The sequence below is a fragment of the Lacerta agilis genome, chromosome 8 (genome assembly GCF_009819535.1).
Source record: "Lacerta agilis isolate rLacAgi1 chromosome 8, rLacAgi1.pri, whole genome shotgun sequence".
NCBI lineage: Eukaryota > Metazoa > Chordata > Lepidosauria > Squamata > Lacertidae > Lacerta > Lacerta agilis.
Genome location: NC_046319.1, coordinates 35,248,214 through 35,272,907, shown reverse-complemented (window position 1 = coordinate 35,272,907; position 24,694 = coordinate 35,248,214). Strand labels below are relative to the sequence as shown.

General features: G+C 45.3%; 1 protein-coding gene across 2 annotated transcripts; it reads left to right on the top strand.

The window, feature by feature from the left end:
• The first annotated feature begins 835 nt into the window (after positions 1-835).
• On the top strand, positions 836-18,831 carry COTL1 (coactosin like F-actin binding protein 1). 2 transcript variants are annotated; one of them, XM_033156882.1, is made up of 5 exons: positions 836-1,104; positions 1,230-1,308; positions 1,770-1,852; positions 13,871-14,028; positions 18,455-18,831. In XM_033156882.1, the coding sequence occupies exons 2-5, from the start codon at positions 1,232-1,234 to the stop codon at positions 18,563-18,565; spliced, it is 429 nt and encodes a 142-aa protein (XP_033012773.1). In that variant the 5' UTR covers positions 836-1,104; positions 1,230-1,231; the 3' UTR covers positions 18,566-18,831. The 2 variants fall into 2 exon arrangements, with proteins under 2 accessions (XP_033012773.1, XP_033012774.1); XM_033156883.1 differs by having other exon boundaries at positions 843-1,085.
• Positions 18,832-24,694: the final 5,863 nt, after the last annotated feature.

Genomic DNA, 24,694 nt, shown 5'->3' with positions numbered 1-24,694 from the left:
CCAGCCATTTATCATACCTTCAGCCTTTTGTTCTTTAGTTGTCAGTATTCCAAACATTGTTAAGCCTTCTTGTCTCTTGACAATGTGCAAAGGTCGCATTCAGTGCTATTCAGAGCAGACTCACTGAAGTTAAGGGATATGACTCTCAACGGGTCTTCGTTGAATGGATACAGCCCCTATGTTGACAGTGCAGAAAACTAGTCTAGCGTTCAATTCATTACGAAAAAAAAATAAGGGGGGGGGGAATGAGTTTAAGGATTGGGCTTAACGGGCTCCTGTACAATCAAGGGCCACCCCTGCCCCAGATTGCGCCAGAGCACATATCCTCTCCCCCCAACTCATGTCACACTTTGTGCTCCAGCCAAAGATTGGTTAGTTGTCATAGCAACCTCCGCACGACATCCAAAGGACAGCTCTAAGAACCATCAGGGTCTACTTAGGCAAATCCCAATTCGGTGGATATAATTTTATAGACCCACATAAACACATCAGGTCTACTTAGACAAATCCCAAGTCGGTGAATATTTATACTCGCATATATATGCGTTTCAAAGACTTCCTACGTCTTTTGCGACACAGACACCCCCCCCCCAACCTATTGCATCACCGCACAGAAATCCTAGCAATGCTTTGCAGAACAGAAAAGACACAGCCGGCTGGAGTAGGCGGTAAGCAAAAAGACCACTCGGTTTCAGAGAGAGGGGGGTGGGATGTTTCGTAAAGGAGCAGAAGGTGGGAGGGAAAGGGCACCCCCCCGCGCCTCCTCGTGACAAAGGACCAATAGAGTCGCGCCAGACGTAGGTTGGTTGAGCTTTTCTTTTTCTTCCTTTCTTCTCCGCCAGGCAGCGAAGGGGTTAAAAGCAGGATCTGCTCTGACTGATCATTTTCAGCGAGGCTGTGCGAGCAGGACCGCATGAGCAACTGCAGCGGCAGCAGCAACCGGCTACATCAGCAGCAGCAGACCTTTTCCTTTCTCTTTCCTTTGGACTTTTACCAATCGGCTCCTGGGAGCGGATCGGAGCAGCCGCTCTGAATGAGAGGGTCGTCTCCTTGGGGGTCTTTTCAAGTATCTTAAGCCTATATCGGTGAGGGGGAGCATTATCGGTATTACTATTAAATTTAAATTCGTCCGGACCCCATCTTTGCATTTGCCCACTATCCCTGGAATCGTGAGAGAGGAGACACACACACCCCGCCCCACTCTTCATAAAGAAGTTTTTCCTCGACAGAAATGGCAACGAAAATCGACAAAGAGGCGTGCAGAGAGGCGTACAATCTCGTGAGGGACGACGGCACGGATGTCAACTGGTAAGGCGCACAGCGTTAGACTTCGGTGAAAATAATAATGACTATTAGAGAGCAGTGCAAATGTAACAAAGACAAAAGAAAGGTATCTTGGGGGGGGGGAGCGATCTCTAAGCTTTAAGCTTTAGCAGTACCACACCCCTTGGCTTAAAGACTGAAGCAGATGCCCGTGGACTTCAGCCTTGCTTCATGTGCCCATATCCTTGACCGGTGGATATAATCACTGGCAAAAAGCATGCAGTTGTGATTAATGCCCCAGAGGTTAGCATTAGGCCGCTTATACACTGATGGGGAAGATTGGAAGTTGGGAATCGCATTACTCATTTCCCCACCCCCGTGTCTAGTGTGTGGTACAGTGTGTGTGTGTGTGAGAGAATTTTTTTTTCATAGAGTCAAAATGCAAAGACCTCCCACACATCTTTTACGATGCTCTCTCTCTCCCCCCCCCCCCCCACTTCTCCAAGGGTGACGTTTAAGTACGAAGGATCCACCATCGTCCCAGGGCACCATGGAGCCGATTATGAGGAGTTCATCAGGGAATGCACAGGTAAGAAGAGGGCAGATGTACTTTCTTCCGAAGATGACCTCATGGGGTTGGGGGTGGGGAAAGGAATACAAAAGGCTGAATGAGGTGAGCTGTGGATTGCAAATGGTTTTTACATCCCCCAAATGTCTCATTCCTTCAAGATAGTTTGAATGTCTGGCTTTTTACATGATCTCACCCTGGATGTCTAAGCAGCCCAGTGGAATGATCTCATTCAGCTAATCCCTCTTTTGTTTCACCCTTGGCTTGAGTTGGGGAGGGGGTTCCTCCCCCCCTCAAAGAGCAATTTCTTCCTTTCTTCAGGAAATGTTCTTCTTTTCATTGCTGGAGTGTAAATGGTGAGCTCTCTTTACTAGGGGCATCTTGTAGGGGGGAACATCTTAATAATGCAATTAAACTGTAAAGCAAATGGAGTTTTGTTTTAAACACACACACACACAGACAAAACTTCAAACTAATGATGGCAGCTTTCATGACTTATTTCCATTGGGGACCCCTCCTCTCTCTCTTTTTGGTCTTTTTGAAGTTATAGTTTCATCCAAGAGCCAGCAATCTTTTGGGGATAAAAAGGCAATGCAGAATCCCAAATTTGTTTTATTAATTAATTCAGCAATCCATCCATTTTATTGATTTATTCGATTTTTTAAAAATCCTGACCATGCACACACACACCCAGTCTCCCAGAATCTTATGAATCAGTAAAAAGAGAGAGAAAGAGACAGTGGTGCCCTCAGGCTTACAATCTAAGAAGAAATGCCATAAAAGGAAAATTAGTTGGGAAGGAGAAGGAAATAAGCTTTGTTACAAGAGGCTGGAGAATGGTGGGCTTTTATGTTTTGGGCTGGATTTTTTTAAGGAGGTTATACCTTCTTGCTTGCGTGTTGCATCCCTTGTGTCCTTATGGAGCAGCTAGCTCCCTCTGTTGAAAGCACCATCAAAGTCCTAAGCACACGTTCCCTCTCTTTGTGCATCTGTGCATACATGGAGCTCTTGTGTGAATATTTTGTGGTATTGGTGGATTCTGGAGCAAGAGAAAGCTCTGAAAATGAAACACACTGCAACTTTTTAAAATAAAAATAATTTCATACATTTATACCCCAACTTCCTGTTACCACGCCTCCATGTAAGCTTATAAAACCAAGATATTGCTGCAGTGCTGAGAAGCAGAGCCCACTAGGTGCAATGGAACTTCCTTCTGAGTAAACATGCATAGGTTTGAACTGCTTATAAAATGAACAAGAAACTATAAAAGAAATAAGGAACTGTTTATAAAAGAAATAAAATAGTTTATAAAATATTTATAATATCATTTCTTTAATAAAGAAACAAAAAACCTAAAATCTATCCAGCTACGCAATCCAGTAAAAGAAATGGCAGAAGCAATGGGATAGCAATTAGGGTAACACAATTATCTATAAGATGCTCAAGAAACCAGCGGATTGTCCACACTTCTGCTTGTCCTGTGTCTAGAACCTGAGAGGTTTTCTGCTTGTCCCACTGCTTTCCTCCAGGAAAACTGCTCTTTACTGCTGAATCCGAGCAAACGTCAATCTGCTGAAAACCCCATTGACGTTTCTTCCAATTCAGCAGTAAAGAGCGGGTTTTCTTGGAGGAAAGCTCTGGGACAAGCGGAAGTGTGGACGAGCCCTTTGTCAATTTTGAGTTGGCATATAAAAGATAGATTGGTTAATGCTAAATGAATATTTCTGTGCAGCTATTGCATGACCAGGGCACCACATGGAAAAGGCCCTGTCCCTGCTCTTCAGCAGATGCACCTGTATTAATATTAGTGTTATTAATTTGGTTTATTTAATAACTCCAGGGTACCTAGAGCATATAGAAGAGAAGGCAGTCCTTCAGATACTATTTACAGGTAGCTGGAATGTTGGGCCCACAAGATCTTGAGGAAGTGATTCAGACAAGTTGCTTTGTATGCTTGAAAGACTTGTGTCTTAAAATATAGCTGGATGCAGTCTTAGAGAGCATGTCAATGGCACTTATATGAATTTTTGGGTCACCTGCTTCCAGGGGGCTTTTTATATATAAATGTGGAACAGAGGGCCTCACAGCCTTCTGGGCAACCTTCTAAGGGCCACATGCCAGGGGTGGGAGGGGGCCAGAGGCAAATGAGAGCACATCAACCAATGGAAATTGTACAGTAGGCTGGTTTCTAGGCACATGCAACACACCCCTCTTTCTCCTCCATCCAGGGAAGCAAGAGACATCATCAGAATTCAAGGACACATTCCACCATGCAGAAGCCATTGGGGGACTGTGAGGGGTGTGGCCTGGGGGCATTTCTGAGGACCAGGGAAAGAGGCCTAGTGGGGCGCATTCAGCCCCTGAGCACCTTCAGCCCTACAATATTGAGTAGATACCAAGACACATTGCACCAAGACCTCTAAAATGGAAAGAAAGAATAATGTTTTGCTTTGCAGAGAAAAGTGAAATTGGAACAGACAGTCCAGAGGATTCTTTATCTAGAGCCCTGTGCAAGTGCTCATGTGTGGCTCAGAGTGCTGGGGAGAGAGCAGGTGTGTGCCTGCTAGCTCTGCTCCCCACCTGCTGTTCCAGTCATCCTACACAACTTGGAGGGCAGCGAGCTGAAACAGGGAACAGCCTGTACTTGCAGAGGCTCCCCCTACTCATTTTATAAGACTGGGGTTCAAAAATGTGCAGGGAGACACCATGAGTGACGGGAGGCTTCTCCACTGCAGCCACCCTCCAACTTGTGAAGGACGACGTGGGTGGAGCCAGAACATTTGTGAACACCAGAATAGGGATTTTGTATCAGTCACATCAGTCTGCAAGGAGGAATGAGCTGTTTTGTTTGAGTCACACACACACACACACACACACACACGTAAGGATCACTGAGTCACAGCATCTTTGATTTGGCTGGGAGAAAACTGATTTGGATTTGCAGGTTGGGCAACAGAGGTGATGTGGTCTTGGGAGCCGCCTGGTTCAACTGTGTGCTTCCTTCTACAGCATCATAATACCTACTCAGCCTACATGTTTGTAGGAAAATGGAGTTGTATACGATGCTTGTACTCAGAGCAGACCCACTGAAATTCATGGGCATGAGACTTAATGTAGGGCACTTCCAGATTGTGACTTTTTTCAGGTGGGATAGTCATTCACATAGGTGATTTGGATGGTGTTGCACAAGAAACCGGCTTCCTTTTTTGTACTGGAAAGTGTGGAATGCAACATTGTCTAACCTCCCTGCACAAAAATCAGAATGCTTATTCAATAAACAGGTTGTCTGGAAGTGACCTCAGGTCCATCAGTTTCAATCGGTCCACTCTGAGTTAAAACTTAGTTGGAATACAACCCATTATTGCAAAAGAGATGTTCACTCTCCAGTGTTCTCCCTTTTCCAAAGTCTTCACAGAACTTCATATTGCTTGCAGAAGGGGGGAACACTTGCACCATGAAGCAAACTTGCCCACAAAATTATCCCAACCTCCAAGTATTGCATCTTGAGCCTGAACAATTTCCTTATTAACTTCCTCTGTTTATTTGCAGAGCTGTACATTGTGTTTGGCTCTTTTTTCCCATCTGGGAGGCAGTCAGTGGTTCCTGCTTGTCTTTAGATTTAGAATAACAAAGCAGAAGCAGAATGGCTCAGCAGGAAAGCAGAAAATATGTGTGGCTTTGTCAGAGAATGAATGACTTTGTATGAATCTTTTGAGGAATAGCTTCATATGCATCTGTTTATTCAGGCAGGGGGTTGGGTTTCCCCCTCCCTTCCCCAGCCCAATAAACTTTGGAAGGGGTGTCACCCCCTTCTTATGGGGTCTCAGTTCACATGAACAGAGACAAACAGCACAACGTTTGCAAGGAGGATTTGCCCCCAAATGCTGTGTGTTTGCTGTGAGGAAACGTTTTCATTCCGATTCTAGGTAACCTGCTATGGTCCAGATGCTGGTGGTGGATGGAGCAAGTGGCAAAGTGGGTAGAGTAACAGATGCCAATTTTGCCATGGTGCAGGAGGGCAGTTTCAACACACACCCAACCATGCATGAGGAGAGAGTGGGGAAGTTCCCCATGGCACAGCCAGAAATCATTGGATACTGTCCTGCACCTACTTTACTGTTTTTTTCTTTGGGGGGAATTGGGGTGGTGGTCAAAGTAGACCCCCAAACTAAAAGTTAGGCACTCCTGGGTCAGGCCATTAGGTATAGCATGTGCTACAATGAAAAATCAGAGGCTTGTAGAGTTGGAAGGGACCCTAAGGGACATCTATTCCAAACCCCGCAATGCAGGAAGCACAGCTGAAGAATCCCTGACAGATGGCCATCCAACCTCTGTTTAAAAACCTCTGGTGAAGGAGTGTCCACCCTCTTCTGAGGTAGCCTAGTCCACTGTCAAACAGCTCTTCCTGCCAGCTTTCTAATCTTTAGTTAGCATTTCCTTTCTTGTACTTTGAATCCTCTGGAGCAGCAGAAAACAAGCTTGTTCCATGTGACAGCCCTTTAGATATTTGAAGATGGCTCTTGCATTCTCCTTCTCGGAGCATGTTACATCCATGCCTCTCAGATGCACAGCATCTGTCTTTCCGGTGGCTTTCAGATGGGTTCCCTCCCCCTCCTCCCCCTAAAAAATAAAGGAAATGGCTAGAATGTGTTTGAAGCTAATGTGCAATCAACCCCATCCTGTTTCAAGAACTCGTCTTGCGGGGCCTGGACGTCTCTCTGTGGGCTCCTTGAGCCTTAACTAAGGATTTAATTCAAGGCTTTTGAGCCTGGTCCCTTTGGTCCATGAGGGATGGCATCCCTCCAGAGGCAGCATTAATAACGGCATCTGTGAGCCATCAATCCACTTTGAAACTAGGGAAGGGTGCATTTCAGAAACGTCTGCGATAACCTTCAATGCCTTTCCACCATCCACTTTTTGTAAAAATAACACTTTAATGTACTTATAATTGAGGTTAAAAATGAGGTCACTAAGTGGGAAAAGATCTGATTTTATAGGGCACATTTAAAAAAATAAAGGACGTGGATTAGCCATCGCTTGACATCTCCAGATTCAAGCTGTATTCTTATAGAAGGCGTATTTTTTGGCCAACTTTATTGAGCTATAGCAGATAGTTATGATTCTCTGTTTGAGAGGGAGGTTGGCCTGGCTGCAAGGCTCATTTGATTAAAAGCTTTTCAAATGAGTGAAAAAAAACCCATACATTTAAAAAACAGTCATCCTGCCACACCTTCCCTCACCTACTTGGGAGTGAGACTCGTTGCATTGGATCCAGACTAACTTAGTTGACCTTAAGTCAACTCATTGATTTCTGCAGGCACTAAGTCATGTATTACTTAGGACTTAGAGACAGTCAATGAAGCTGAATGTTGGAAGATTCAAGACAGAGAAAAGAAAATACTTCTTCATATAGTGCATAGTTAAATTATGGCATTTACTCCTATTGGATGTTGGATGGCCATTGAATTGGATGGCTTTAAAGGGAGGTTGGACAACTTCCTGGAGGATAAGGCTATCAATGGCCATTAGTCATGATTACTGCTGCATAGTGCCTGCACTATCAATATATACTGGGGAGCGTGGATGGGAGACCTAGACATGGGCTTCCCACAGGGGCGTCCGGTTGGCCACTGTGAGAACAGAGTGCGGAACTAGGTGGACCATTGGCCTGATCCAGCAGGACTCTCTTTATGTTCCTAACTTGTCCCATTGAGTTCAAGCGGTACTAAGGGTTTTAACTAGCTGGGACATTGGAAGAAGCTTCTCATACAGAAGTTTGCTTGTTAATTATTTCATTTCTGTACTGCTCTTCAAAAAAGAAAAGTGAAGTGGTTCACAAATAATAGCATAAAATAGATAATACACACAACTAAAAACCAGCCAAGCTAAGAGTAAAAAATAAATAAAACAAAAACAAAAATCACCCAGATAATTTCAACTTCATAGACTGTTCAATCAGCCAGCGGTCTTTTTGACCTCCTTAGGTACTGGATAGCTCAGCTGGTTAGAGAATGATGCTGATAATGGCAAGGTTGCAGGTTTGATCTCCATAAGGGACAGCTGCAGATTTCCTGATCCTCAGGGTATCTTTCAACTCTACAATTCTATGATTTCTGCCATACCAGCACAGTGACCCAAAGCCCTGAGTGAAGAGCTGCACCTCCAGCAATACATTGCCACAAAGAGGGTGCCACAACCAAGAAAGCCTTCACTTGGTCCATCGCCCTTGGGCAGTGTCCAGGGCTCTGACCACAAAGAGGGCTCCCTCCACAGAACTGAACTGGTGGGCTGGCAAGTACTGGGAGAGGTGCTGGTCTGTCAGTTACTTGGGCCAACCATTTTAGGGGATATTCAGCTGCTGCCAGCCAAGTGGGCCAGTTCAGCAGAAGGTCAGGGATATTGTTAGGGTGTGGCACATGGGCCCTGGTACTCCTGGCACTTCTGTCTCCTTTATTATTATTATTTTTTAAAAGTTTTACGGTGACTTCTGAAAGTCAATCTAAACTTAGTGTCCGTATGTATAAAAGAACCTGTGCAAATTGTATGCAAATTTGTGCCATGGTCCTGTGCCCTCTGGTCTTCTAAGGGCCTAGCGGTGTCCTTGATGCTGGCTCAAGAAGCCCAGCAGACCTCAATCACTCCGAAATGACTAGCTAAGATCTTTGGCTGTGTGGCTTGATGAGGATCCTCTCCCACTCCAAAATGACTAGCAGCGGAAAGCTTTTGGCAGGAGGAAAATATGCAAGGGTTAATGGTTTACCCTTCGGTTTCTAATCTCCTCCTAACTTCTGCTTCTACTGCCAGCCTCTCTTTTTCATGTTTACTTTAAAGGGTAAGACTGTAAGAAAGAAAGAAGGAAGGAAGAAGAAGAAGAAGCAAGATGAACCCTCCTTATGGCAGTGATTGTGGTTGCGTTTCTCATTGACAGGCTGTTCCTGTCTGCCTGCAAATCATTTCCCACCTCCACCCCCTCCTTTTCTCTCTGCCTTTGCAAAATGCACCTCCCTAGGCTGTCAGGCAGATGCCATTTCACTTGTTCCTCTGCTTCCCCAGTGGCCATCTGGAATTGGGTTTTGATTCTTTGTAAAATGCAAAATCTCTAATTGCAAGGCCTTCTTCTCAGACATGTTGCTGTTACCATGAACATGTAAATGTAAAGGCACACGCGCACACGCTTTATTTAAAACGTTTATTTCTTTGTCAGATCTCTTAACTTGCCTTTGACTACAAGGTCCCAGGGCAGGCTGCAACAATATAATCTTATGCCTGTAAAAACGAGTACAGCCCTCCCAAGCAATGGTACAGGATGGTACTATATCAGAGGTGGGCAGCTATTTTGTTTTTTTACTAGGACCCGCCCTCCACCAACCAGAACCAGTGTAAAATAGAGGCTGGTGTGGACGGGAGGTACATACACTTACAATTCACCATCAATATACTTCTGAACCACCTCTCAATCCTTTCACACAAAAAGTCCACGCCTGGTTTTCCTCCAACATTTCTTTTAGCAGTTTGATTTATTAGTACAGTATTAGTTATTGCTTTTGTTAACCTTTTAGAGTGAGAAATGCTTGCCTGATCTTCTGTAAATCACCAGGCCGGCAATCTTAGCTACTCTTGCTTGGCAGTATGCCCCATTTAACATAGTGGCACTTACTTCCAAGTAAACCACCTTAAGATGGCACTATATATTTTTCTCTGTCCTGGCACTAGAACAGTGGTAGCCCATTTGATGTCTTCCAGATGTTGGGCTCCAACTTGTACCAGGCAGCAAAACCAGTGTTCAGGGATTATGGAAACTCTAGTCCAGAGGGTACCACATTGGCTACATCTACACTAGAGTATTTCAGCCTTATTGGAATAAATCGTGATTCTGGGTGGTTGAGAATTGACCTGCCCAGTCAGGAAACCAGTTTGGGGTGGGGGGACTGCCACCTACTGATAAGTGAGCAATGAACTTTGGAACAGCTGATTAAGTTGTGTGTCTTTTAGGTGTGAATTGCATGGTTACTCGCTCATGTCCAAAGCAGCCCCATTGGTGCTCCAAAGGGTCTCCTTAGATGTCACTAGTATGCAATCCTCAATTCATCCGCTAGGGACTAAGTACCTGGTAAGCCTCATTGGATGCAGTGAGACTTACTTCTGAGTAAAGACACACTGCCCTGTAAGTCTCCTGGTCACATCACCACCATACATTTAAAGTGCATGGCTTCCTTGAAAGAATCCTGGGAACTATAGTTTGTTAAGTGAATTGTAGCTCTGTGAGGGGTGTGTGGATGTGAACAATGCCTGCTCATTAGTAGCAAAAGAGCCTTTTGCTGATGAGACTTGGGGCTGATCCACACACCCCAAATATTTAAAGCACAACCAACGCCTAACCCAGGTTTGTTATGTGAGGATTTTTTTTTAACTTCTGAAAGGAATCGTGCTAGTTTAATGCTCATTTCTGTTTTCGTTCCCAGATAAAATCTGTGTGCGAAGAACACATAAATGAGTGCTAAACTCGTGCTGTATTTCACTATGTCGCTAGATGTGCCCATTATGTTCTCTGGAAGCTCAAACAGAATGTGGAAATTCAGAGTTAGGTAAACATCTTGAAAAGTGAATATTGTAAACTGCTGTGGGAAGGCAGCCTGCATTGGGTCCATTCATCCTGGCATTATCTGCAAGACTTCCCATTTTTAGCTACCTGGCAAGGAAATGCATTTTCAGCTACCTGGCAAGGAAAGTGGCTTACCTACCCCCACCCTGCCTGCTTTTTTTGCATGATGACAGTGGCGTTTCCTCCTTCAAAGGGAAGTTGCTTTCTTACAAAAACACTTTGTTGCAAGCATTGCAGAAATGCCAGCCAACTGTGGAAGATTGAATTAAACTCCTTTAAGGGCTGGTGGGGAGGAAGCTGGTACAGGGTGTGTGGGGCAGGTGGGGGGGGAGAGGCTTCCATTAGGAATTTAGAGTGAGTTTAAGAAGAAGGCTGAGACTGCAGTCCTTCCCCCATTGAAACCAATGGAACTTACTGCTAAGTAGACTTGCATATGATGGCACTGAGGTAGGTAGGAGGGTCTGCAGCATCCTTCGAATATGTGAAGTGTGTCTGTGTATATTACGTTTCTGCAAGAGGCTGTCACACAAACCTTTGGTTTCTAACCTTCTGGGAAAGGGGTGGGGGATCTTTTTAACCCCGAGGGCCACATTCCCTTGTGGGAAGCTTTCCGTGGGCTGCATGTTGCTGGTGGGTGTGGCTAGAGGGAAAAAAGATGTGGCTCTTTGTAGGCTACACTGCACACAAGTGCACATCCGCATCGTGCACATTCATTTTTTTTATAAAGAATTTATTGGTATTTTTCATAACAAAGAATAATCCCACACCCACACCTACATCTACCCAAACAATCAACCACCCACAATTATACCAGACAAATACAAACATAACCAAGATTCTTCTTCTTGTTTACATACACACACACAAAAAAAATTCTTGTTTCGAATCTTTACAATTGACTTCCCCTGCCTTCTCTCCTTCGGTTTCAAATCCAGATTCTACTTTAATAACTTCACCTCTCTAAAAATTAAATTCATTTAAACAAAAAAATTCAAATCTAAACAAACCTCTCAAAATCTTATTTTCAATTTACAATTATATCTCACTTCTATCTTGGATAAAATCAAATCATATTGTAACTTCATGACAATTCATAGCAAAACTTTCTATCTTAACGTATTATTCTTGTATCACATCAAAACAAACTTCTTCTTTCCCTTAAACTGCTGCTAATAACAAAAATTTTTTCAAAATATCCCCTTTCTTATTTAAAAAGACTTAGTATCTTGACACACCGATTTCAGGTTACCATAACAGACCATTTATATTTTACGCTTAATACAGTTCACCCTATCCCCCCTCTAACCATTGTCCTTCTCCACCTTACACCGGAACCACTCTTATAAGTCCACAGATCCAGACGTAGTCCATGACAGTCCTTGCCTCGAGCATCAGGGTACACAATTGATCTTCTTCCAGCTTCTCCGGTTCAATACTGCATTTTTCTTCTATTTGTAGACATCTCAATTTTTTGCCCATCACTCCCGAGCTCTCACCTCGACGGCTGGATATAACAATCTTCACCGTCCCGGGCCTGCCACCCCCAAAGGACGTTTCTTTTCCCCGGAGTCGCCAAGCCATCTCTCTCCGTTCTTCTATCATCCCCTTCAGCTCTTTGCCAAGGCTCTCTTCCATAGAATCAATCACCTGAAAGGTCTCCTCTGTGGGAAGCACATTTTTCTTCATGCCCCAGTTCAAGACCATCAGTTTCTGGTTAAGCAGTTCCAGTCTCAAAAAAGTAATCCTTTGTTCATCAGTTAATCCAGAGTTCAAAGCAAGCTCAAAAACAAAGCCCAACATGGTAGAAGCAGGCATAGGTGTCAAATTTCAGTTTCTATTTCAATGATTCTCCATCTTAATGCCAGTAATTTTCCACTCCAACTCAAGCTTTCGCAGCCATTTTCCCCGAAACCGGGGCGTAAAGACCACAACTTTAAAAAGGGATATTTTCCATCATCTTCCTCCCCAAAGGGAAATTTCAATAGTCTCACTTATCAAAAAGACAAAACAATATAACCATCATTGTAGCAGCAGTCTCTCAAAAACCGTTATTTTCTTGCCACCGAAGGGAGGGGGGCAGGCTTCCTTTCCCTGAAACCTCCCGGATCGTTAAGTCCACAAATTAATCCAATCAAGTACTCACAACCACCGGGCTTCATTTCCTTTCATCTTCTGCAGGGAGAACGTTGTCGCTCATCACGGCCAGCACTCGCCGCTTTTCCGCCCGGTTGGGGCATGTCCCCTAATGGCCCAGCTCCGCGCTCCCTTCACCCCCACTCCCCCTTTACAGGGGGAACGAGGGAAGGGTACGTTGCTTAGCGGGCCCGCCGGGGAGCCCGAGGTGCGGGACGCTCTTCCCGCGCCTCACCGGAGCCCCGCTTAGCGGTAGCGGGGCTCCAACCCCTGGGCTGGACTGGGTCGCCTCGCTGCCGAGGCAACCCACGACCACCCGTGATGGCGACCTCACCGGAAGTCCCGCATCGTGCACATTCAATCCACATTGCTCCCCCGACCCAAAAAATCCGGGGGACTCTTAATTTCCCTCTCAGAGCTACAGTTCCACTTGTGACACATCATGCAGAGCCGTCTTTAGCATATGCGCCGCCGGGGTACAAAGATCCGCCCAGCGCCCCCAAATTTAGTTTAGCCCCCAAATTAACTTTTATTATGCTTATGTCATGTGTACTAGAGCCCTAAGTATAAGTAGCTAGTCAAAGAAAATGCCGACAATTAGCGAAAATAAACATTTTTTAAAAAATGATTTCTCTAAACGAATTTGAACTGTAAGTGATGAAATTTAAACACGCCATTGTGAATGAAAAGTGCCGCCGCTGGCGCATCTTTGGTAAATGAGCACACAGAGTCAAAAGTCCTTTAGTGAAACAGTAGGTATACATTTTGGTAATACCTAGGTATATATGTATTTTGTTTTTCTAGCTTGTTCAAAATTATTTATTATTTCATAACAGGTAGATAGTTAAGAGCTTAGGTGGCTTCAGCGGCGGGTGCCGGGCACCCCCCAGAATTCAGTGCCTGGGTGCCCCGCACCCCTTGCACCCCCAGGCAAAGATAGCCCTGACATCATGTACTGTATTCAGATGGTGTCAGAACCAGAAAACGGAGCCTCCAAAGAGGAGCTTAGCACTTTGATAGATTCATGGAGCAATAGGCAATCCTTAAGGAAGGGTTGTGGAATCTCCAGCTCCCATCACCCCAGGCTGTTGAACATGTTGGCTGGGGTTGATGGGAGTTGGAGTCTGACATCTGGAGGGCCACAGGTCATTCCTCTCCCCCCTCCCCCAGTCCCTGCCTTAAGGTATCCTGGGTCCAGGCTCGTTGCGTTTGCAAGCTGTTGGGTTACACCTTCTTCAGCTAGTCTTATTTTATTCCACCAGCTTTGTAACCTTTCTTTCATTTTTCCCCCCCTCCCCATCAAGATGACATTCGGTTGTTTGGCTTCGTCCGATTCACCACTGGCGATGCCATGAGCAAGAGAGTCAAGTTTGCCCTGATCACATGGATCGGTGAGAGTGTCAGTGGTTTGCAGAGAGCCAAAACTGGGACGGACAAGACTTTGGTTAAAGAAGTAGTACAGGCAAGTTTTAACTATTACTAATATTAGTCATTGTATTGTTGTGTTTCTTTACCGTAAACCGCGCCGCGACCCTTGGATGAAGGGGGCGGTATATAAATTTTAAAAATAATAAAAATTAAAATAGTGGTAGTAGTATCCCTGCTCGTGTGCCTTTCACAGCAGCCTGTATTTACATATGTGTAAGGGGATACGTTTGCATGAACATCCTCATGCATGATCTACATATTAACTTTGATGTTCCCTCCCTTGGTAATGGGCCCCCTTGGACCTCCAGGTCCTGGAAAGTGTATCCATTTCCCCTTGCTCCCTTCTCCATGCTTTGTGGGGAGCATTTGGCTTGACAGTCAAATTGAGGAGGCTAGAGCTATATTGGCAACTTGGAGTATCTTGTCTTTGACAATGTTGAATTTTACATCTCCTTGGCATTCTCCTTTAGTCTCCAAAATGTATCATATTTTTCTGTATATAAGACTAGGGTTTGTTTGTTTGTTTTTAACCAAAAAACTAGGTTTAAAATTGGGGCTCGTCTTATACACGGGTAGTGCTGAGGGGGTGTTTTCTTAATTTGGAGGGGCCCCCCAAATTGGGGCGTCTTATACATGGAAAAATATGGTATTTAATTTACTTTATTTGCTGCTTCTTACCATGGCCTGGTAATGTGCATAATGCCAAACTATGGTTTAGCATTAAGCCACAGGCATGCATACTTCCCTCCTTCCCCCCTTCTCTACCAGGTCCATGAGAAGGAGATGAATTAACCACAGTTTAATGTGACGGCCGGACCCTAAACTGTGGCTAATCTTAGCTACAGTTAGTAAAAAACCCAGCTTCACAAACTGTGGTTGGCTTGCTTCCACTAGCCACATTTAATACTTATCCCAGTTCATATATCATGATAAGCTTGTGACCACACTAGAGGAGGACGAAAGGTGCAGACCCGCTGTAACACATCTTATATTGCTAAACCATGGGTAGTGAATGTGGTGACATCAAGATGTTGTGGACTATAACTCCCATCAGCCTTGGACAGAGATGATGGAATTTGTAGTCAATTCCATCTGAAGGATAATGTGTTGGCTAAACCACGGCTTGGTGTTACAGGTGAACACAGCTTATGTTTTATTGTCTTTTATTGTCTTATGTCATTTTATTGTGTTTTTTTGTTGTATGTATTTTTTGGATGCATTTTTCCCCCCAGGATGCAATTTTTAAAAGATAAATTCAGATTTCAAAAGACAGATGTCCTTACTATGTATTTAACATGACTGCACACAATTCCATCTTTCCTGGATTGTTCTGGGCAAACCAGTGAGTGTCACTTGGCCAATCTTGTGCTGTCATATGAACACAGGAAGCTGTCTTACACAGAGGCAAGCCATTGGTCTATCTAACTCTGTGTTGTCTACACTGACTGGCAGCAGCTCTCCCAGGTCTCAGGCAGGAGTCTTTTTTCCCTCAGTCCTGTTGGGCTCCCAACTTCCATCAACCCCATCCGGCATGTCCAGTGGCCAGGGATTATGGGAGCCATAGTCCTGAACATTTGGAGGGTGCCAGGTTGGCTGTGTCCCTGCAGCCAACTAAAGGTCCATCTGATCTGAGGTTAAATCCGGTGCCTTTGAGCAAATTGCAAGGTAACCAGGCTTCCCTCTTTCTTTACCACTGAGTCATGGCCCTTTGATTCCAGAAGCCTGGAAACACCCCTGATAATTTTATCTGACTGGGTGCAGGCTCCAAGGGCTGTGCTTTCAGTCCAAACTAATTAAAAAGCGAGCAGCTTTTAATAGTTAACTAGGATATAGGAACGGCCTCCTGTTTGACTGTTGGACGGAAACAGGAAAACAGTGGTGTGTGTGCCTAATCCTTTCCTGATGGGAGTTCATCCACCCACAGGATCCGCTGCAGTTGCTAATAAGCACAAGACAACTTGTCATTATTTCTTTTAAACACACCAGGGGCAACTTTCAGCTTCCAATATTTTGGAATTAACAGTATATGTTTGTAAACCACCCTTGTGATCCAAGGGTGAAGGGAGGTAAAGAAACTATATATATATATACACACATTTCCAAAAAACAACAGAGGCATTAAATACCCCAATCGTTTAAAAGAAAGTAAAATCAAGTGTAACAAATAAAGCAACAATATGACTAAAGTGAAACCAGCTGCAAAACAGCAAACTGTAGCAATAAAACAAGAAACCACCATAATATCTGTTAAAAGTCTGGAGCAATAAACATGTAAGGGGAAGGGCTGTAGCTGAGTGGTTAGAGCACCTGCTTTTCATGCAAAAGGTCCCAGTTTTGGTTCTCAGCATCTCCCAGTAGGGCTGGGAGAAACCCTCCTCCCATCTGAAACCCTGGAGAGCTGCTGTCTGTCAGTGTTGACAGTACTGAACTAGATGAAGTCTGTCTCTGTATCAGGCAGCTTCCTATGTTTATATTCTCCAGTTCTCAAGAGTCAGTGCTGGTTGAGGATCCCTGTAAAGATCATTCTACAGCCATGGCACCACCACCAACAAGGCCCTGTCTCCATTTGCCACTCAACTACTTATGGGACCAGCGGTAAAAAACATAATGTGATATCTTAAGGGCCCTTCAGCAACTTCAGTCAAAAAGCTGCAGAGTGCCCAAGAACTTATATTTATTTATTTATTTGGAATAGTCAAAGCATACAATCCCTATGGAAATCTGCCTAGAGAAGGAATGGGGGAACCTCTTTTAGCCCGAAGGGCAACCTTCCAGGTGGTGCTTGTCAGTGGTGGATGAGGCCAGAAGAAAAGTAGGCGCAGTAATCATCTGGCCAGCAGATGATATTCCAGCCATGCAAAAGCCGCAGGTTTCTACACACTTGATGGCACCCACTTTTGCTACTGGTGATGCCACCAGAGCTTGTTTAACATAGCTGTTGTTTCGACAGAATGCAGGAAACAGGAAGTCCAGCGAAGCTGTGCTTGTATACACTGGACAGACCCCTTTCTCATTCAGAATGTGGCATTTGCACATGTTCTTAACAGCCCCCCCTCAAAAAGAAACAAGACTTCCAGATTAAGGAACCGTGGGGTCCCTTAGCAATTCTGATTCATTGCAGCAGTCAATGGATCAAATGAGAACTTCGGACGGAACATTTGCCGTCGGCTTCTCCACTTCATTGCACAGACTTTGCCTGCTGCTGCTGCTGCTGCTGTTGTCTCTGTGAAGCGATTCAGGTTGTTGCTGTGTCCCGGCCTCCTGGCCTAAAATAAATGGCCGCGCTTGTTTGTGGTGCCCATACGCTCTGGAACAAACACAAAGGCGGCAATTCATTCCTGGGGCACAGCCGAGGTCAGGATGGGGGGGACACAGAGAGGTGGGGGCAGAGAGGCGAGCTGAGAGGCTCTTGTCCTCAGAATGCGTGTCTCATGCCTGGAATTTAAGAGGAGCTAGAAACAATGTCTGAGCATCAAACAGAGGGGAAGGGTTTCACCAGAAGCTGTGAGCGATGGTCCAGGGAAACTGACATGACCACCCTGCCTGGTGTCCTTGTAGCTTCTGATGCTCCAATGAACATGAGAATGGAGCCCTGCTGGATCCAATCAAGTCTCACAACTAGTCCCACATGCTGCTTCCCATGGTAGTCAACCAGAAGTCTCTGGCAGGGCTTGTAAGGCAAGAAACCACATTACATGAAGCAAGGTCAGAAAGAGGCAAGGGCCATAGCTCAGTGGTACAGCATCTGTTTTGCATGCAGAAGGTCCCAGGTTCAATCTCCGGCATCTCCAGGTAGGGCAGGGACAAATCCCTGTCTGCAACCCTGGAGAGTCACTGCTCATCAGTGTAGACAAGTGTCATAAGTCCTGTGAGGACATTGTGGTGGTTGGGGGTCCAGATGAGGAAGTGTGGGAGGAGATCAAACAATGTTTTAATCAGGAACGTGAGAAACAACATACCTGAAATATTGTACAAATGCTTGTGAGTTTTTTTTAAAATGCTAAGCAGTTTATTTATAAGAAAATAAATAATAAATACTAGGATACGGATTTAACTGGCACCAGAAACCCATCAGGCCACATCAGCCAGGGAAGGGCATTTCTCAGCCATCGTGCCACTATAGAGAATACTCCCAATATCAGTTGCAGTCCAGCAACATAACAGAAAAATAGGAAGCTGCCTTATACCAGATCAGACCATTGGTCCATCTGGCTTAGTATGGTCTACACTGACTGGCAGCAGCTCTCCAGGGTTTCAGGCAAGGGACACTCCTAGCTCTACCTGGAGATGGCAGGGATTGGACCTGGGACCTTTTGCATGCGATGCACATTCCTTGGCACTGAGTTAAGGATAGGGGTGGGGACCCTTACCCTAATCTCAGGCACAGAACAATTCCTGTCACTGAAACGCTTGCACCGCCTCCCTCGATGAGCCTCATGCTTTGCTTTTGTCTCTTGCAGAATTTTGCCAAAGAGTTTGTGATCAGTGACCACAAGGAGCTGGATGAGGATTATATCAAGAGCGAGCTGAAGAAAGCTGGGGGTGCCAATTACGATGCACAGGCAGAGTAATTGGGGGCAGGGAATGCACTGTGCCTCTCACAGCCACCTGCCTGCATCCAGAAGAGGAGGGAGGGGGGAAAGCACAATCTATCTTCAAAATCAACACCAGGAGATGAATGGGGGCCAAGTGGGAGGACCAACCTCCTTCGTCTTCTGCACCTTCAGAGTCCCTTCTTGCCTCCCAAAGTGGACATTGATTTTTCATTCCATCCAGTGAAAACATCTCCTTCATACATGGTCTCTCCTTTTTACATTATTGGGTTGTTGTTGTTTTTTTGAAAAAAGAAATTATTATTATTATTGCTTATCTTTTGCTTTTAACAAATGCTACCTGGGTACTGGGCTCCTTAGCACATTGGCTCTGAGACTTTATTGACAATAGAGCATGTTGACATGTTCCAATCTCAATATTTTGGCAGATCTGTTGTTGCTCTGGGAAGCCTGCAGTTGCAGCATAGGGGGGGGGGAATATGCATTTTTAGTGAATTCGCACTCGACCTTCCAACTCCTGGACAGAAGTGTTCCCAGGAGCAGTGCATGCAGTTAGTTAGGCACAGTCTGATCATATGCACACTTACTCAGAAGTAAATCTCATTGTGTTCAGTGGGACTTGCAGTGCAATTCTATAATCGCCTGCTCAGAAGTAAGTCCCAATGTGTTCAGTGGGGCTTACTCTTAGGAAAATAGAATTGTAGAGTTGGAAGGAACCCTGAGGATCATCGTCCAATCCCCTGCAATGCAGGAATATGCAGCTGTCCCATACAGGGATCAAACTTGCAACCTTGCCATTATCAGCACGAAATCCTAAGCAGGAAAGTAGATATAGGCAGTGATTCTAAGCAAACTTTATGGGAAGTAAGCTCTAGTGAAATCAGGGGGACTTCGGTTCCATCTGTACAATTGCACTGTTACTCCCAATTAAGGGTGAATACAATTGCAGCCTTTACTGTCCTATATTGAACATGTTCTACTGAGTTCAGTGGGCTTCACTCCCAAGCAAGTTTGCAAACAATCGCAACCTTGCAGCACAAACCTAAACATGTTTATTCAAAAGTAACTTCCTCTGAATTCAAGAGGACTTATTCCTAAATCAGTGTGCATAGGACCTCAGCTTTAGGCAGCAACCCTATGCACACTTAATTTACCTGGGAGAAAGCCCTACGACGCAGTGGGACTTACTTTGGGATAAACAAGCATAGGCTTGTGCTATTAGCAAGTTAAGAGGTTGGTTGTTGTTTTTTAAGTACATTTTGTTCCCCAAGTCTGAGATCAACTCAAGCCAATGCCAGTCAAAATCACATGTTGAATCGAAATATCCAGAAGTGTTGAGTTCTAGTCATGAGAAAACATAATCTATATTTTAGCTTTTAAAGGAACAAGAAGAAATATAATTTGCCTTAACAAAATTGCTTGGCTCTGTGCTATATATGGGTTCTCCCTCTCTTTTAAACAAAGTGCTTTGTTTTTATTGGATTTTTTTTAAAGGTTTGCTACAATAGCAGTAAACAAGGAAGAAGTAAAATATCTCCTCTTTTGATTGTACTGTTTTGTATATGTCTGTGTTAATTACGCATTTGCCTTTTGGGTACTGTTGCTGAGACAAAATATGCAATGGCATTGGCAACATTTGTTTGAAGGTGCCACTCTGTGCAAGATTCCAGGGGGTTCCAGTTTTCTTTGGAATGAAGGACAGCGCAGACTGTGGTGTCTTTATGATATATGGTTTCTTTACACATTTATACAACCTGGGAGTAAATACCAATGAATTCAATGGAAAGATTCCCAAACCTATGGTAGTCTCTTGCAGCAAAAGCAACAAAGCATCTTGTGGCACCTGGAAGATGAAGACATTTACATTTACGTTTGTTAGTCTTTTAGGTGCCACAAGTTTGCTTGAATTTGATAGGACTCACTTCTGAGTAGACATGCATAGGATGATTTTTATCAGGAACAGGGAATCCTTTTCCACTCGAGAGCCACATTTCTGGCTAGGCAACTTTCTGGGGGATGCTTGCAATGGTGAGTTGGTCCAGCAGAAAAAGTGGGTGGGAAAACCAAGGTAAATTTTACCTTTGTGTAGTCCACTAGTTTCTACACTCCCTCAACCCTGCCTTCCATTTAGACAAGCAAGAGGCGTTATCAGAGTTCAGGGTCTCATACAAGCCAGGCAAAAACACTTGGGGGGCAAAGCAGAGCCAATGTGGGGCAAGGGTGTGTGGCCTGGGAAGAGGTCTGAGAGCCCAGTCAAGAGGTTAGATGGGCTAGATTCAGCCCCTTGTTCCTCATTCATGAAACAAACCATAGAGCTTTAGAGACTCTCTCTCTCTCTCTCTCTCTCTCTCTCTCTCTCTCTCTCTCTCTCTCTCTCTCTCTCTCTGAATTCTTATAATCCCTAAGTAGTAACCAGAGAAAGAAGTTAGGAACCACATCAATGCAGCTCTGGAAAGAGATTCTTCTGGGTTATACAATTCCCCCCTTCTTTGCCCTCACATCAGTAAGGTGTCCCCAGTGAGGTTGTGTCTCTCGGGAATTTCAGAGTTGTGGAAAAAGTCACAATGATCCAAAATGGTGGAAATTGTGTCCTCTGTGGCGTAAAACAATGAAAGCAGCAAAAAGGTGGAGGGAGGCCCCTGCCCTTGAGAACCTTATATTCTAAAAGGTGACAGTGTGGGTTGGGGACATGGGAAAGGGGGAACGATCAAGAGGCAGGGAGCATTGTAAGGACAATCGAAGTGATGACTTTACCCTCCTTTGGGTCACTATCTTTTTGCAAAGTTTCATCAGAACCCTATGTATGATTAACTCAGAACTAAGTCTTCCAGGACTTCTTCACAAGTGCATTATTACTGCTGCCTCTACCTCATTCACGCAACAGCCTTTCAGGGTTGGCCACCGATGTGTCCCTTTCAGAGTTAGCCAAACGACATCTGCTCTCATCCATGGGCAGCCTTACACCCGCAAGAGCTTTCATGTGCACTCTAGGGCTTCTTTCTTCAAGGAATTAAATGCTGGAGGGAGGAGCTGGAGGGACCCCGGCGTGCCTGGCTGCTGAGATGCTTTGCTTCCTGTGGTTCCTCTTGCTAAGCATCTATGTGCCAGTGCACCATGAACTCATCAGTGCAACTCATCTGGTGTTCAGGGATGCTGAGCAGATGCCTGGGCATCATATGAACTGAGAAAAGGGCTTGGCTGTGTACACACTTACTTTTAAAGCACATCTTCACCCCCACCCTCCAAAAGAAAAATAATCCTGAAAAGTTTAGTTTGTTAAGGGTGCTGGGAATTGCAGCTCTGTGACCATAAACTACAGTTCTCAGGGGGGAGATGTGATTTAACTGTATGGCATATATGCAGCCTTTGATTCCCATCCCCAATGGGATTCTTTTTTAAAAGAATAAACTAATGCTTGGAAAAGGATTGAAGGAGAGGAGCCACTTTCTCAACCTTTGCAATTGGCTGCCCTAGCAGAAGTGTTCCTAGTGCTTTTAAAAAACAACAACACCCCAGCCCCCCCAATAATTCTGCATAAAATGTGCACACATTAATTTCATCTATTATTACATTTATATCCCTCCTTTTTCTTCAGGGAAGCTCAAAGTTGCATACATTGTTCTCCCAACAACCCCATGAGGTAGGTTAGGCTGAGAGACAGTGACTGGCCCACATTGACCCAGTGAACTTCACAGCAGAGTGGAGGTTTCAACCCTGGCCTCCCAGGTCATCGTCCAATACTCTAACCACTACACCACATTATGTATATGTATGGAATCAAACTTAGACTAACTTTCAGAGCAAATAACTGAGGTTGAAATCCTAACCTCATTTACCTGGGTGTAAGCCCCAGTGGATTCACTAGATCTTTGGGGCAGGGGCGGAGCAAGGGGGCGGGGGAGGGGTGGGCCACCCCGGGTACCGCCCTGGGGGGGGGTGACACTTGGGGCGGCAAGTTTTAAGGCTGCAGCGTGTGAATAGCAGCACAGCGTCTGCACAGCGTCATCGCATGGTCGGGAGGGGTGCCGGCCGCTCGCACCCACCACCTTGGCAAAGCGGCTCCCTACACCCCTGCTTCGGGGCCCTCTGAAAGGTTTTTGCAACACGATGTTGGCACAATAACAGTGCATTAGGGGTGGATTTATTCTGCTTTTGTTCTGCCATGCTTTCCCACATTTCTGCTGCCCAGAGGGGCTGTGACACAAGAAAAGCGAGATGAAAATAAACCAGAACATTTGTTGTCCCACAAATTTACAGGATATCACCACAAAGTTGCAGGAAATGCACAGACTGGAAATGAAGCATTGTGACCACCCGAAAGCCTTTGCAGGCACAAGTAATAGGCTATTTAAAGAGTGTGACTTCTGATAGCATCAAGGGCACTAATCCTCAGTCCTGGAGGTGGCCTAGCATAGGGAGCTGCCCTATACTGAATCAGACCATTGGCCAATTGTCTACACTGACCGCCAGAGGCTGTCCAGGGTTTCAGACAGGGAGTCTTTCCTAGCCCTACTTGGAGATGCTGGGGGTTGAACCTGGGACCTTCTGCATGCAAAACATGGCCTTTACCACTGAGCCTGTCCCCTCTACTTGTGATTAGACATGGTTAGGATGGTGCTGTAGCTTCTTTAAAAAAGAAAAGAAATGTCAGGAAATTAGGGGCCCTGTACAAAAGGGTACCTGCTAGCACTTTGCCCTATGATTCTCAGGTTTCGGCTGAAGACTCCTTGCGATCTATGGAATAACAGCCCCTGACCCACATACGGTTTTTTTTGACACCCTGGGGACTGGGAACACATTAAGCTGGATTAATGGTTGGTGGCAAAGCAGGACATAGCGCCTTGGAACCCCATGGAGATGCTCCTAATCTTTCCTCCTCTTAAGCGGCAAGGGTACTTAACATCCAAGTAGGTGGATGGCAATTCCTTGGTAATTATTCTATTTGCTCTGGCTGCTTTTCTGTGTGCTTTTCAAGGCTCCAGTTAATTCTACTGGAGCTTTTACCCAGATCTCCTGCAAAAGCAGTGTGTGTGTGTGCAGTCGTATACTGACAAATTCAAGAGTGCAGGGTCCCTTCATGATACTCACAGTCATACCCCTCCCCTCACAGCCCCTTCCAAGGATATACAACCCTCTAAGATTACACAATAATCTTAGAATTGTGCTAGAATAACAATTAGGGGTGCATTGCAGCAATCATTTCAAAACCTGTGACTTAAAAAAAACCCACATCCCTGCTTTCAGTTTTCCCCATCTAGAGCTGTAGGTCCACCCAGCTTAGTGTTGATTATCATCAGGGACAAAGAGGAGCAGTAGGAGGCACCGGCTGGGGAACCCCGAAGGGAAACCCCAGAGGAGGAAGGCTCAGACCCTGTGGATTGGTGGTGGGACACTGAGGAGAGGTCAGAGGGAGGAGATCTGGTGGTGGTAGGGAGCTAGATGCAGAAAGGGCAATGGGGTCTAGTGAGCAGGAAGAGCTGGTGGCAGGTAGCAGTTCAGACTCTGAGGCAGAAGCAGAAGAGGGGGGAAGGTCAAGGGACTGCTGAAAAATCCAGGGAGTCTCCCTCTCCTGCTGCGACAAGCTCCCTTCCCGCTTTGTCTTCAAGAATGCGCAGAATAATGAGGAGAGCGGAACAGAGGCCAGAGGTGCTCAGGTGCTGTTTGAGACTGCTTGGGAAACATCCAGGAGAGGAGAAACTATAGAAAGGGTGGCAGGCAGGGACCTCCAGTCCTGGCAACTGCTCCATAAGGGCAAGACCTACCAGGAAGTGTTGCTGAGTTGTATGTTGTTTCCTTGAATAAAGAGTTAACTTCACTGACAACAGAACCCTGTGTCTTTTGTGCTGACCTGAGTCTGACTCCAGCCCTGACATTCATGCTGTAGAAGCAGGGAGCAGCCTGACTCGGAGATTGAACCTAGGGCCTTCTGCATGCAGAGCAGATGCTCTACCAATGAGCCAGGGCTCTTCCCAATGGTTGAGAAACTTGCAAAACAAATGACCACAGGGGATGCTAGCCTTAGCCCTCCAGAGATCGCTGCACAACAATTCCCACCATCCCTGGCCGCTGTCTCTGCTGGCTGAGGCTGATGGGAGTTGGAGTCGGCCGGAAGTGAGCCGCTCCAGCAATACTATATATAAAGAAAGC